Genomic DNA, 15,067 nt, shown 5'->3' with positions numbered 1-15,067 from the left:
ATTCATTGCGTCTGCATGGAATAGTATGTTGAAAACTGCCATCCCGCCCAACGAGATGATAAAAATGCACCCAAAAAAAAAAAAAAAAAGATAAGAAAATGATCGAGTGCTAAGTTACAGGCATGCTCTTGATAACAGTGATCATGTTACAAAAATGTTGAACCAAGTTGAAATAAAAGAGATAAATTTAAGGACTGAGTTGATAATAGCACGTTTATGATCTAGCTACAAATATTGTCAAACACTCAATACTTCCCCCCCAAGATACTTCAAACTTTCTGCTCTATGGCAACGTTCAGTCGTCTCTTTGGACTAGCAAGTAGCGTCACTGAGAATGCTAGCGTCGGAAACAAAAACTAGATCATTGCCTGCATTTTGCGTGATGACTTCTCTGTCTCTGAATTGCATTGCAGAGCTTCACAGCATCTAGGTTGTCTCTAACATTATGCACCCTTACAATGTCTGCCCCCCACCAAGACACCAGCTGTGACACAAGCAACTGTTGCGGGATCTCTCTCATCTGCAGCCGGTCGAGAGCAAATTTCACGTAGAAAACTCTTTCTTGAAGGTCCAATTAGCAAAGGAGCATGAGAGATGGCCAAGCTTTTTCTGGCAATCTCTGCTCTGACATCAGATAGTCCCATGAGAATGTCTAAATTATCTTCAGTTTTCTTTGAGAATCCAATACCAGGATCAATGATCATCCTCCATGCTGGGATGCCTGAGAGTTCTGCCTCTCTAACTCGCGAATATAATTCAGAGGCTACTTGCTTACAAACATCATCATATTGCAGGTTCTCAGCATTCTGCATAGTAGAAGGGTCCCCCCTCATGTGCATTGCAACATAAGGGACTTCAAGATCCGCAATGACCTTGAACATATTAGGATCTAATTGTCCGGCAGATACATCATTTATAAGATGAACCAACCCCTCTACTAACTGCTTCTGAAGCAACTTCAGAGTAGAAAGTATCAACAGATATAAACTTTCCTATTGACTCAGGTATGGCCAGAACAGCTTCTAGGACAGGAACTAGTCTATCCAATTCTTCTTGAACAGAGATCCTGGTGGCTTTTGGCCTTGTAGACTGAGCTCCAATGTCAATCATATCTGCCCCCTCGGCAATCATTTTGCGGAACTGTGAAACAGCACAATCTACGGATTGAAATTGTACCCCCATCACTGAAACTGTCCGTGTCAAATTAAGAATGCCCATTACAGAAGTTCTCTGTGACCAGTTTAGCAAGCCACCTGCAATAGGCAAGACTCTTTTCAAGCCTTCCTCTCCAATAAGGGATTCACCACCTAATCTCTCCCATGCTTCAGCAAATCCACCAGAATGGCCTGAAAAGGAATGCCAGCAAGCAACTGTGTCACTGTCCACGGCTGATCCCAGCAAATCCATCAAAGGAGCTACCACAATGGTCGTTCCAAATTCTTTCATGAGGTACAGTCAGAAGGTTGGAGCTTACCTTGTATTTTCCAAAATAAAATATCCAAGTCAATTAGCCTTGGACCATACCTTATACCACCATCCTTACGGCCCAAGTCCTTCTCAATTTTTTGAGTTCAGCCAATAACTCATGGGGCCCAAGTTTAGTAACTGCTCTAACTGCTGAGTTTAAAAAGTAAGGTTGATCAGTCACATATGCTGGTGCACTCTCATACAAACAAGCATGCCTTGTGATGTTTATGCCTGACTTCCTCATTAACTTCAAGGCCTCCTTGAAGTTCTGTAGCCTATCGCCTACATTACTTCCCAAAGCGATCACAACTTCCTGATCTTCCGAGTGAAGTTCCACTGACGAATTAGAGGCAGTGTGGAGAGCAGAAAAACCCAATGCTGCAATGAAAATTCAAAACAGAGTCAGGTAATTTGGTTTGATCAATTATCCAGAAGTAAAGAGTCTAGAAAGATAAAGGATTTATCTCTAAACCATTAAGCAGTATGCATAACGTTTCAGAACAACCATTGTATCAGCACATCTTTATCCCTAAATATCAATTCTGTGGTCTAAGCAACCACTTCCGGTAAGAAAAACTCAATTCACTGTTAGAGGACTGATGGAACACCAAAGGCCAAAAAAGGTCCATCCGAGTGACTATTAAACATCCCATAAAAGAAAATTCATATTCATAGTATTCTAGTAATAAGAGTCTCTTTTGTGTTTTTTCCCCCATTTTAACACCAAATTTACCTTCAAAGTTCTTTCTGATAGGAAGAAGCTGTTGTCTGGGGGACCGTAGATACTTCAACAGGGTATTCATCATATGAGCAGCTTCTTTGCCAAGTGCAACCCCTATTCCACCCAAGCACTATTTGGTATCCTAGCCATTCTTCAAGATAGAAACAGAAACAATTGACATTTTCTATCACAGTGAACAAAAAGTGATTTCACACCATAGCCTTTGAAATTAAATATTAAATAATATAAGAAAAACTTGCAATTGAGAATTTCAGGTCATATAAGAAAATTAAATCTTAAAATTATTTTACAAGAATCAAATACTAAAAATCTATTCTATGCAAAGGAAATTATATTGAGATTTTTTAAAACAAAAAATTGTAAAAAATAACAATTTTTTTTTTCTAGTATCAAAGTATCAACCAATTTTTGGAGAGCCTATAAATATCTTTGATTCAAAGTCTTTAATAATAATAATAATTCTTTTCCAATATACAATCAACATCAAGGATTCATGGCTAAAGCTCATATGTTTTCACATCATTTTTTTCTTTCAAGACAATAACATGTTTTCACATAGTTGGATTTTGCTTACTTGAGGGGAAGACAAACAGACCAGTCTCTTCGGCATATCATCAAACACCTGGCGAGCGTGAGAAGCATGGAGGGATAGACTACTTACCTTAAGCATCTCTCAAATTGCCATTGCTAACTGATGCATATTGTGGGTATCTAAATTAGGAAATGATGAGAAAGAATTAAATTCAAGAACAAATTCTGATAAAAAAGCAGCCTCGGAAGCATCCACACAGTAGAGAAAAGAATCAGATGAGAGGGAAAGAGGGGAAGAGAGAGAGGGAGAGAAACAAAATTTGTTTTGTCCTAAACACGGCTATTATATCGTCACGCAAAAGGATGAAACGCCAAAAACCCTTGCCGTTTTGTACCATTTCTTTCTTAAACCTCGCAACTCAAGTCTAGCAAAACAGAGCATCATCTTGTTCCGCTAAGCTTTTGGCATGGCTAAACAAACTTGTTATTCTCATCAGTTTTTGTGACTTTGCTCTTTCTATGGCGTGCCTAGCCTACCTTCAGCTCCTCCCGCTTCCCAGGTTCTGTTTCTCTCTATCTATCTCTTTCTCAAGCTGGCTCTTAAAATTTATGTCCTTCTTGCGGTAAATTGAGGATACAAATTTTCTTGTTCTTGGTTTTATTTGCTACTACTGCTTCCTTTATGCTATTCATGAGTTAGTCATGAAATGGGGTTGTAGGAAGTCCCAAAATTACTGTGTCTGGGCTAAGAGCCCGAAATTTAGCTGCTCTTAACAATTCGCAATATTCTTATTTTGCTTACATATCGCTGTAGTGGTTGAATGTGAAGTCTCTAGTCTTTACAATTGCGCAGGTACCACTTGAAGTGGTCGTATTACGCTTCTTCGAACTTAGAGCAACTTCGAGAACTCAGGTCAGGCTGTAAATGGGGTCCTCTTGCTATGGCTAAAAAGGCAGCAGCTTCTCTAGGTTCGGTAGTAGAGGAATCCAATGAAAATGAGTCTGTATCGGGGAAGAAGAAAACTAGGTCAGCTAAAACAAAAAAGGCTGCCACAAAATCTAAGAAAAAATCAACCGATGAGTCCCTAGAAGAGAACGCAAATTTATTGGTAATTAGTGACGGTTCCATAGAAGAAAGTTCATCTGCCTCAAGTGATGATTCCAAGAAGAAATCTCGGAGGACTCGAAAAAAAGGTAATCCCTTGATTATTATGTGGATGCTTCATCGTCCTTTTTGGGTGATATATTTTGCTATTGAGTGCTGAACCCCCTTTTCTGAATAGATGCATCTAATGCTGCTAATGTGGAAGAAGAGAAGAAAAAGAAAAAGGTTAGGACACGAAAAATACCAAAGAAGGAGGTTGTAATTATAGAGCATAAGGGCAGTGAAGCTGAAATCAGTGACCAAGACGAGCCTTTAGTTATCGAAAATGCTGATGAGGAGATTGAGGACGACCTAGAACTGATAAAAGATGATGGAGAGGATATTAGCTTTACTTATGGTTGGCCTCCCCTTGTTTGTTGCTTTGGATCTGCACAGCATGGCTTTGTGCCTTCTGGGAGGCGGGCCAATAGGCTTATAAATTATGAAATCCATGAAAGCATGAAGGATGCCCTGTGGAGCCCAGAAAAATTTGTTAGGGCCCCCGGGGGCTCTGCGGGTAGTGTTGCTATTGCTCTCGCAAGTTTGGGTGGAAAGGTTGCTTTCATGGGGAAACTTGCGGATGATGATTATGGTCAAGCAATGCTGTACTATATGAATGTAAATAATGTTCAAACTCGATCAGTCCGTATTGATAGTAAAAGGGCAACAGCAGTATCATTAATGAAGATTGGAAAGAGGGGTCGATTGAGGATGAGTTGTGTCAAACCTTGTGCTGAAGATTGTTTAACAAGGTCCGAGATCAACATTGATGTGTTGAAGGAGGTATGCTACTTAAAACCTGAGTAAGAGACAAGTTTTAGAGAAGAGAATTTCTGCATCTTATAAGCTCTAGCCTGATTTTTGTTGATATAGCAGTATTGTCAAGCTTGAATTGTTGCATCAAAATGTTTGTCCTCTGTGGGGGACCAGTTTTCTTTAGTAGCAAATTGGAAGATCTAACCTATTTGAATAAATTTTGCAATCCAGATGTTCTTGTCTTTTATCATTCTCTAGTTTGTAACCATGCAGTTGTTCCATTGAATTAATGTATTGTGGGTTGACAAGTAGATTACAATTACAAACACCGAGTTCACCTGGGTAAAAACATGAATTACTTCATACTGGGTTTCACGTCAGGCATTGAGGCCTTTTAGTTTCTGTATATATCATGCTTCTTGCTTACTTAGGTCATCCTTTGATTTATTTAATTTTTGCTTCTTGAGTGACTAGACTAGTCCCATATGCTTGTTCAATGTTTTAAGAACATTTCTTTCAGGCAAAGATGTTCTACTTCAGCACACATTCTCTGCTTGATCGTAGCATGAGCTCCACTGCATTGCGAGCTATCAGAATTTCAAAGAGATTGGGAGGGGTTATTTTTTATGATCTGAATCTTCCTATGCCACTATGGCACTCTAGAGAAGAAACTAAGAATTTCATCCAGCAAGCGTGGAACCTTGCAGATATTATTGAGGTCACTAAGCAAGAATTAGAGTTTTTATGTGGGATCACTCCATCTGAAGAATTTGACACCAAAGATAATGACAGGTCTAAGTTTGTCCATTATGAACCTGAAGTGGTTGCACAATTATGGCATGAAAATCTTAAGGTTTTGTTTGTGACTAATGGGACTTCGAAGATACATTACTACACTAAGGAGTTTGATGGTGCTATTTTGGGGATGGAGGATGCCCCCCTTACCCCTTTTACTAGTGATATGTCAGCATCTGGAGATGGCATTGTTGCAGGTACATCATAGTGAGCTTATGGTGTTGCACTTCTATTATCCTATTTCACTTTTGCGCATGCATCACAATCAGTTGTATTCTTTTGAGATCAATGTTGTAAGGTTCACGACCTTGCATTTTTACCCAATTCAGCGCCAGTCCATTCAAACAATGCGAGCCTAGAAAAAGAAACTTAAGCATAACCTTATGAGATGTAGAAGAAATGCAGAGGCCTGGGATTTTATTGCTGTTTCCTTAGACTTCAAACGTGCTTGCTGTTGTCTTCATGTTTTGAAAATCTGCAAAAATATTCTAACAAACCATGGCATGTTTCAGATAGATGTTCTCAATTGTTTCTTTCGTTTGTTCCATATTCCAGTTAAGCCAGCTGCAAATTTTGGATTTTAGTTTGCATTAGATGAAGTTCTAGGATGAAAGGTGTAAAGTACTATACTTTGTTGCTGATAAAATGGCATCAGACAAAATTTATGTATGAAAACACTACTTTAAGATCATATGTAACCAAATGCAGGTTCGCATTAACACTACTTTAAGATCATATGTAACTAAATGCATGTTTGCATTGGTGTTGAGCTCCCCAACTTTATATCAAAAACAAGTTTGGATGCAGAAGCAACTCTAAAGCCATGTTATTCTGGTTGAACGTGATTCTTTGGGAAAACCAAATTTGGATGGCTTGAATGTCAAACAAATAACATGCACTAAATGGTTTCCCTTGTGAGACTTAATCCTTTAACCTTTAGCATGTATATATCTGTATTCTGGGGATGAATTTTTTTCAGGCTCTGATAACCTAAATAGGTTTCTGAATGTAGATTATTTTTTTTAATAATTTTGCTTCTTCCCCATATTATATATTTCTCAGTTCTTACTGTTTTTTTTTTTTCCAGCTATCATGCGAATGTTCTCAGTTCAGCCTGATCTGATAACTGATAAAGGATACATTGAGCATACCATTAAGTATGCAATTGATTGTGGAGTTATAGACCAATGGTTGCTTGGGCGACAGCGCGGCTTCCCTCCAACTGAAGATATGGAAGAAGTAACTCCTGATGAAAATGGTATAAGGTCAATTACAGAGACAGAACACCGCACGTTAATGCCCGTTAATTGATTGAGGTGATACAACTGGTTAAAATTTTTTTTGTACCCTAGATCTTAACAGCAAGTTTTAATCTCTGTACACAAAACTTAGTGCCTTGCTCTGTGTTTTTGTTTCCCCATTGCTAGAGGTATATATGCCGTAGAATTTTGTATCTTGAACTGTTATGCTACAAGAATGGCATCATAATTAAAGATTAAGAAATTCCATTTGACCTTCCTTTGCAACGATCCTATACTTCTATTAGTCTTGATATTTTTGACAATGACATAACTTCATTTTGAAGGGTTTGGTAAACCAAGGAAGTCAAAATTCTGCGACAATGTAGAGTTTGGATAATGACATGATGATGACATGAATATTTGATTTAAAGAGAGAAAATGCCCTTGCTTTCTTGGAGCATCTAGCTTCTTAATTTCTTACAAAACTCTCCATTTCAATTTCAGAGTGATTGAGAGATATTGAGAGAGATATGATGTTGTAGGACCCAATTGAGGAACCCACAGTGTGTCGTTCACTCTCCAAACCCACTGTCAATCTCAATCTGTTGCGGGATCACTCTTAAACCAGTGGCTTCAGGTCATAATGTTAACATTTTATTTTTTGTGCTCAAGTGTTTTCATTCACATCAACCTTTTGAAGTTTGATTTTGGCATCAAAAGATACCTGACTCTGTTCATGCCACAACCAAATTCCTAGTTCTTGATATTTCCCAGGCTCTTGTAAGGGGGGAAAAAAGGATCTTACCGAGAGCTTGACCATTTTGGTGTCGATCTATTTCACTTTCTTCAAAAGAACACAGTAAGTGATTGATTCCTCTACCGTGTGTAAATTCGAAATGCAATCAGGATACTAGAAATTGAAGAGTGTAATTCTGAAAGAAATGTGCGAGAAGCAGATTCGATTTCATGGGGAGATTGAGTATATTCATGGAAAAGTTTAGAGATTTGGGAGTTATTATTTAACATGATGAAAAAATTGATGAGAATATTGCACATAGAATATAAGTTGGGTAGTTAAATTGATGAAAGATTAAAAGAATTATTTGTGATTGCAAGGTACTTAATAAATTTAAAAGAAAATTTTATCAAACTACTACAAAATTAATTATGTTATGTGGTAGTAAATGTTGTACTTTAACAAAATAACAAGAGCATAATAGTGAAGTAGTAGAGATGCTAATGTTGAAATGAATGTGTGTGCATACACATAAAAATAAAATATAAATCGAGTATATAAAGAAAAAAAATAGATGTAGCATTCATTGAGAAAATAATAGTAGAAAATCATTTTAGATGATTTGAATATTCATGAAGAAGATTGTAGAAAGTATTCTAAGGAAAATGAAACGGACAATTTTGAGCTAATATTTTAATTGCCAATATTGTGTTGCCTGACTCTGTTCATACCAAAATCAAATGCTTAGTTCTTGATATTTCCCAGGCTCTTGTTGAATAATAATAATAATAATAATAATGAATGAATGAATGAATGAATGAATCTTACCGATAACTTGACCATTTTGCTGTCGATCTATTTCACTTTCATCAAAAGAACGCAACAAATGAGTGATTCCTCTACCGAGTGTAAATTCGAAATGCAATCATTATATTAGAAATTGAAGAGTATAACTCTAAAAGAAATGTGCGAGAAGCAGATTCGATCTCCTGGGAAGATTGAAGATAATCGTGGAAAGTTGTAAAGGAATATCCAAGAAAGTGCAGACTTACTTGTAGGGTTATAGAAAGGCTTGCCCCTTGCTAACAAGAATTCTATTTTTTTTATTCAATTTGTTTTTTGAGTAAATTACATATTTTCTAAAGATTTTATTGAAGAGTGTATACAGTTCTTTTTAATTTCAAAATACATCAAAACTCCTCATAAAATAAAGTTATCCTCTCTTTATTTTTGAAGTACAAGTTATTCTCTCTTTTAGTTTAACAAAATTAAATGTTACAAAGAATTTTAAACGAGTTAAAGTATTCATAATTTATTATTAATAGAATTTCTTACAGGATTTTATTAGACACTCTCTCCATGAAAAATTTTAAGGTATTTTTTATTAATTCATATTCCTAATAAATTAGTTAATGACATTAAAATTACAAATTCTTTTCACTTATTTAATATGATGTTTTAATTATAAAACTTTATTTAAAAACCCAAAATGCATATTACTTCAAAAAAATGTCTTATAATACTGAAAGATTGTGCATATGTGTATGTATAGATTACACTCACACTTTAATTTAATTAGATTTACTTTTAAGTTTAAAAAATGAGACTAAATTATTTCACTAGCACTAGTATTGGATAAGTTAAAGGTGATACCTTTTGTTTTAAAAATTATTATCTTTTATCAAAATTAAAGCTATGATCTTGAATATCAAAATTCATTGGTCAAGATGGGTAGAACTATATTAGTGGCAAAGCTCTTATAATGAGTATTTAATATAGCTGCATATTCAGTATCTAAACTTGATATCATTAGTTAAATTAGCACAATCTCTTACTAATTAAGCTACGTGTTCATTGGTAAAACACTTGTTTTGATGGGGAAAAAAAGCATTAAACCTATAAGCCTAAAAACCTTTTTTGTCCCCAGCTATACGTGTGTGTAAAAAGTTAATTGTTTATTTTGGTCAAAAAAGTTAAATGTTCATTAAAAAAATAAAAATTGAAGGAATAATAATTGCTTCAATAAAAAATCTCAAGGATAATTTGATAAAATGTTTAGAGATGTTAATGCCATCCATTGTTTTAATTCTTTTTTAAACTATGTTTGGCGTCCCTTTGATAGTATTTTATAAATAAAAATTTTCAAATATTCCGGCTAAAGTCATTCATTCAGTGCATATATTAACAATTACCAATTGGCCAAAAAAAAAAAAAAACAACAAATGGCGTCAAAGCTTAATTGGATGCTCCAATCCCAAGAAAAGGCTACTTATCCATGCTACTTAATTAATTATCATAAATAAAAAAAATATGGAAGAGTTAGCCCACCATCTTTTTCTATATAGACAACACAACATTGGCAATTAAAAGAGTGGTCTTTATAAATTATTTTTAATATGTTTTATTAAAATATATAAATTTATGAAGTTTTAAATTTTGTGAATATTAAATATAATATAAATGTATGTATCAGAATTTTTCTCACTAATTTAATATGTAGCAAATGGCAAGTTAAAAATTCTATTCATTATTAAATTTATGTTCAAATAAATATAATAAACATGTTTTGATTTAAAAATTTACAATTAAATTGTTAAACAATAATTTCACTTATCAAACCCTTTTAAAGCTAAATTTCACAATGAGATCCTTATAGATTTTAACTGAAAAAAATTAATATAATAATCAATCTCTTTTTAATAAATGAATGAACTGCCTATAATTCAAACTTTTTGACTAGCCATACCTAAACAATTCACAAGTGGATTGGTTCATTGACATTCTACCTAATAATCTAATAATCAATTCAGTTATATGTTTTTCCACAATGAATTAAGTTCTCACAGAATATCTAAACAAAATACAAATTACAACTGAATATTCCTCAAAAAGGGATTAAAAAAAATAATAACTTTAATATTTCATCAAGAGGGAGAGACAATAAATTAAGATTTCAAACAAACCATTTTAAATAACAAGAGACTTGGGGAGATATAAAGGAAACATAGAACCTGATTTGCCTTTCCGAATTGCTTACATGAAAAAGACCATCATCAGAACTTCAGTACTCTCTCTATAAGAAAATAGAACCATACTAAGGCACTTTCAATGACGCTCTCAAAAACTTTATTGGCCGCTTACCCAAAAAAAAAAAAAAAAAAAGGATCATCACACTTCTCCAAAAGACCCCAACGGGAGAAAGAAAGAGAAAGAAAAGGCTAAATGGAGATTTTTTTTTTTTTTTAACCTTTTTCATGGCAGAATCCAAGGATCCACAGTTGTCTTTTTCAAGTTCACTACATACAAACTTAAACCTCTCTACAAGGGACTTCCTCAAACTACTACTTGGACAAGTTGGAAGCTTCAAGTTTTGAGGCAGCCGGCTTATCCAAAAACCATGCCAACTTCCCCTTCCCAGGCTGGACCATCCTCGCCGGTATCAATGGGCTTTCAGGTCCAACATCATCTATTGCCAAGCGTACAGCCTCTGCTTTGCTGTCACCGGTGACTACCACGGCTACATTGGATGCAGAATTTATGACAGGCAATGTGAATGTGATTCTCTCAGGTGGAGGTTTTGGGGAATCAGTAATGAAAGTAACCCATTCTTCCCTCTCATTCAGTGCTGGGTGATTAGGAAACAGAGAGGCAACATGGCCATCTGGACCCAATCCAAGTAGTATGAGATCAAACTTTGGGCAGTCACTGATTTCAGACACGTTGACCACGCGGGTTTTCACCAACTGTCGGATGACAAATTCGTAGTCATCGGCAGCTTCTTCTGCTGACATTGAATCATTTATAGAATGCACATGACTGGGAACAATTGGTACCTGATATCATGACTTAACAGATGATGAGAGGAGGATAAAATAACTACTAACTAAGAAATAAAAATAACTAAACCAGGTACAATGTCTGGGTAATCTTATGAGACTGAAGAACATCATTTTACATCAATGCATAACATACAATTTGTATCCAGAGACTTCCCCTTGTTGACTTTTTTCTTTTTTTTACCTCAACAGTTAAATAACAAAGCAAAAACTGAATTACTTTAATTTTTAACTTTCCATTAATAAATTATTAATCAATAGCATCATTTATATCTTGTAACAAAAAAGGGTGTACAACTCATGATGTCCACAAGGTACATGCCATTAAAAGGTAAAACACACATACACAAAGAAGATGTGCCCTAACATATGAGGAAAATAAAAAGATCCTCTTTTTGTCATTTGGACCTTAAACAGCATATGAGACAGGACAACCTGAATACAGACAACACTAACAGCATGAGAGATGAGCTTGAGGCCTGAATAACGGACATGTCACATGCTCACATGTCAATACACACTGGATTTTTTTCAAGCTACAAGGTACGCAAAGAGATTGAACAGCTTTATCATGTTAATAGGCATCTTAGGACATCTATTCCTGTTCTCTGTTTTAGGCATTTCTAGTATTTCCTGCTTTGAAAATATCTTGTCCTCCAGCAAGTTGCTGATTTCTCTGTTTCTAGTATAATTTCTTAGTCAATTAAAAAAAGATAATAAAAAAAGATAAATTGTGCCATCATGTACTCCCTCCAGTTTTATTTATAGGACAGAGAGAGAAGATTTTTTTTTTGTTCTATTTATAAGCCATTTTATTAAATTTTCAATATAAATTTTGTCTTTTACCCTCCATGGAATATCGGAGAGAGAAAATATATTGTTAAGGTATGTATATTTAATAAAGGCAAAATTGATAACTTACTAAATTTTAAGACAAAGTTAATGAGTCTTAAGGTTTTTTTTTTTTTTTTTTGGTTCTAATAAAACATGTTGGAAGTGACTTATATAAGAGCAAAGGAGTAATTGGCAGAAGATGACAAGAATTACACAGCATGAAGAATAATCCACTCACATCTTTTCTTTTCGGTTGTTTTGTTTTTCTTTTTTTGTAATCATTCGAAAATAACAGTTGGGATAAGAGATTCATCAAATAGCAAGTTTTATGAAAGATTCTACAATGCAATGTATGGCTGGTGCATACAGCTAAATGGGATTGCTCAAGATCAAGATTGCTAGCCCATGAAATTCTGTTATGCACCTCCAATTACCATCCCATCAATAAAGAGGAAAGTATTTTCTTACTTGGCAAAAAAATTTTCTTGATATTTTAAGCAATACATTTGGAAATCTCATAAAGTGCAGAGAACAGTCATGGGATAATCCATGATATCAGTTCGCCAAACAGTTAAATACAAGAAACAAGGGCAATTATGCTTTCCATATGACGTAGCAGATTTGGCACACTATTCCTTTTGGAACAAGTGCCTATCGCAGATTTTAGCTCAAAGTATCTTACAATCCCAAGCACAAATTGTTCATCTCAATTTGCAGGAGTTAGACAGACAGACTGCAAAAGAGTAGATTTTTCCCCTACATAACTAGGCACTCCTTCCTTCCCTAAATGTGCCAACCAACACAACAATCAAGAGAATTCACATTTCAACAAACCTAGAGCATGTAGTGAGCATAAACTTAACAACAGCCTGCCAATGCACAAGGTACTAAACTAACAATCTAGGAATGCATAAAAAAATGAGACTCTAGGAATGGTATTTGCAAAGTAACTAATCATGATTGAAATCAAAACAAGGAGATAATCAATTAACCAGCAAATCAAGGAATCTAATACCACAATATATATGGTTAAGATACCAGACCAGCCTCCTATTAGTCAAATGATTTAATATGCCAACGAGGGAAGCAAGTAAAGAAAAGATCATCAAGCATACAATACAACTGACACAGGACTGCTATAGATCTACCAATTTGCCTTGGATAAACAAGGGATTTTCCACTAATATTTTCGCAAAATAACCAACATGAAATTTGAATATATAATCCTGTCCTGTGTAAAAGAAACATTATGTGAATCAGCCTTTCGAATTCCATGCCCCCCCACCCCACCTTTTCCCCTTCTTCCCCCAAACTATTAACTTGAAAGGGTGAATAAAATATAACTCCCAGTGCAGCTCATAGTTATTATAATATTGAAGAGCCTCGCCGTCAAAATTTGTAACATAAATAACTATAAATAAAGGGAGCAGTGATGAACATGAAAAATTAAAATCAAGGGTGCAACCTTGGATAAAAGGCCATCCTTTGCAAGCTTATAATTGCTATCAGCATGGTTTTTAGCGACAACACGCTCATCGGCCCAGAAGATATACCATTTGGACCAGTCAACAGTCTTGTTATAAGGAGCTTCGCAGAGTTTTCTGTTTGCCAATATAATTTTAAACCAAAGACCAAATCATAAAAGTAAAGGAACATTATGTGGAAAAATACAAATCACTGATACCCCATTAAGCCAATGAGAGAACCACCAGATAAAGCAATGGCAAAGACTCCCCGTTCCTTCACAGATATCTCTGATATTTCAGCAATATAATCAGCCAAATCTGTCTTTAGTTCATCCAAACTCTCATGAATCCTCAACTCTCCTCTATCTTTGTGACCACCAGAGAGAGCCATGCTTCGAAGGAATAGCTCTTGCTTCAAAAATAAATAAATAAGGCAAAGAGGGCATCAGAGAATTCCAATAGAAGACATGTATGCTCCAAGAAAATCCATTCTTAGATTACTGCTATTAGCACTAAGCATATATATAGCTTTGACTTTACCCCGCCTAAACCTAGAAAATCAAATGCCAACCAAAAATTTCCAAGATCATGCTTCACGGATTGAAACAAAAATCTAAACAAAGGGGAACAATATGGACACAGATCCTTTTATGCCTGTGAATTATAAGACTCAGTTGAGTCACTGATAGTAGAATCTAAACATACTATAAACCTACCACCTGATTTGATTCAACCCAAATTTTTCAATTCGCAAGTGCAATCTTTGGGAGAAAAACAAGGCAATTTAACAAAAGGGTTATGTTCATCGTACCGCAAACGTCCAAGGATCGATGAAAAAAAAAAAAATACATATATACATACACAGACACACAAACACACACATACATACACAGGAATCAAAGTTTACACTCTACGATAGTGGAAAAAAAATTTTGACAGGCAGGGGGAAAAAATCAAACGCCTGCAGCGCAGATCATTGAATAAACTCAATTCTCATCCCCGTGAAGCAGAAAAAACGATATTATAAAACCACGAAGGTTAATCATAACCTCATGCAGTTTAAAATTACTGGCAGAACTTGAACCGAGACTGTAATAAAGAACGATCGAAAGGAAGAAGGAAATGCTCACAAGAACAGAGGAAGAGGTGATGGGTGGCAGAGAGAAGAAGCTGACGAAGGGGGAAGGTGGGTCAGAACACGAAATACATGTACACATATATACCCCGAAGACCACAATCCATTGATTTACTGAATCATACATAAAATTTCAAAGGGTAATATTATCTGAGAAGAAATTTTTACCTTGTGAGTTTCCACGTGCAACCAATGATCGTGACAGAACACACACAAACTCTCTCTCTCTCTCTCTCTCTCTACCCGGTAAACAACAGACAAAGAATTTAAAAAGATTAAATAAAACTATGAAGACTCTTTTCTTTATTTTTTTCCACTTGCATTTACGAATGCTGAGGAAATCCCAGGGTCCTAGATCTCCTGCTATGACATCTACGATATAAA

At 35.3% G+C, this 15,067-nt stretch overlaps 3 protein-coding genes across 5 annotated transcripts; 1 reads left to right on the top strand and 2 right to left on the bottom strand.

Annotated features, from left to right (window-relative positions):
• Window positions 1-91: 91 nt before the first annotated feature.
• On the bottom strand, window positions 92-3,010 carry LOC129322281 (folate synthesis bifunctional protein, mitochondrial-like). Its single transcript, XM_054968513.1, is given in 8 exon segments — window positions 92-469; window positions 471-929; window positions 931-1,429; window positions 1,431-1,487; window positions 1,489-1,561; window positions 1,564-1,845; window positions 2,201-2,339; window positions 2,871-3,010. Coding segments are annotated over 7 exon segments (1,551 nt in total). The 5' UTR covers window positions 2,274-2,339; window positions 2,871-3,010; the 3' UTR covers window positions 92-361.
• Window positions 3,011-3,161: 151 nt separating this feature from the next.
• Window positions 3,162-7,718, top strand: LOC129322280 (fructokinase-like 2, chloroplastic). Of its 2 annotated transcripts, XM_054968511.1 has the most exons (6): window positions 3,162-3,300; window positions 3,594-3,934; window positions 4,024-4,667; window positions 5,161-5,632; window positions 6,523-6,751; window positions 7,181-7,718. In XM_054968511.1, the coding sequence occupies exons 1-5, from the start codon at window positions 3,260-3,262 to the stop codon at window positions 6,744-6,746; spliced, it is 1,722 nt and encodes a 573-aa protein (XP_054824486.1). In that variant the 5' UTR covers window positions 3,162-3,259; the 3' UTR covers window positions 6,747-6,751; window positions 7,181-7,718. The 2 variants fall into 2 exon arrangements, with proteins under 2 accessions (XP_054824486.1, XP_054824485.1); XM_054968510.1 differs by lacking the exon at window positions 7,181-7,718 and having other exon boundaries at window positions 6,523-6,948.
• Window positions 7,719-10,307: 2,589 nt separating this feature from the next.
• LOC129322863 (probable 6-phosphogluconolactonase 2) lies at window positions 10,308-14,789 on the bottom strand. 2 transcript variants are annotated; one of them, XM_054969299.1, is made up of 4 exons: window positions 14,679-14,789; window positions 13,767-13,960; window positions 13,548-13,683; window positions 10,308-11,245 (listed from the first exon to the last, which is right to left on the bottom strand). In XM_054969299.1, the coding sequence occupies exons 1-4, from the start codon at window positions 14,763-14,765 to the stop codon at window positions 10,754-10,756; spliced, it is 909 nt and encodes a 302-aa protein (XP_054825274.1). In that variant the 5' UTR covers window positions 14,766-14,789; the 3' UTR covers window positions 10,308-10,753. The 2 variants fall into 2 exon arrangements, with proteins under 2 accessions (XP_054825274.1, XP_054825275.1); XM_054969300.1 differs by lacking the exon at window positions 14,679-14,789 and adding an exon at window positions 14,598-14,614.
• Between the last annotated feature and the right edge of the window lie 278 nt (window positions 14,790-15,067).

The sequence above is a fragment of the Prosopis cineraria genome, unplaced genomic scaffold (genome assembly GCF_029017545.1).
Source record: "Prosopis cineraria cultivar Desert tree isolate PC_DT_omini unplaced genomic scaffold, ASM2901754v1 PC10, whole genome shotgun sequence".
Taxonomy (NCBI): domain Eukaryota; kingdom Viridiplantae; phylum Streptophyta; class Magnoliopsida; order Fabales; family Fabaceae; genus Prosopis; species Prosopis cineraria.
This window is presented reverse-complemented; position numbering and strand designations above follow the sequence as displayed.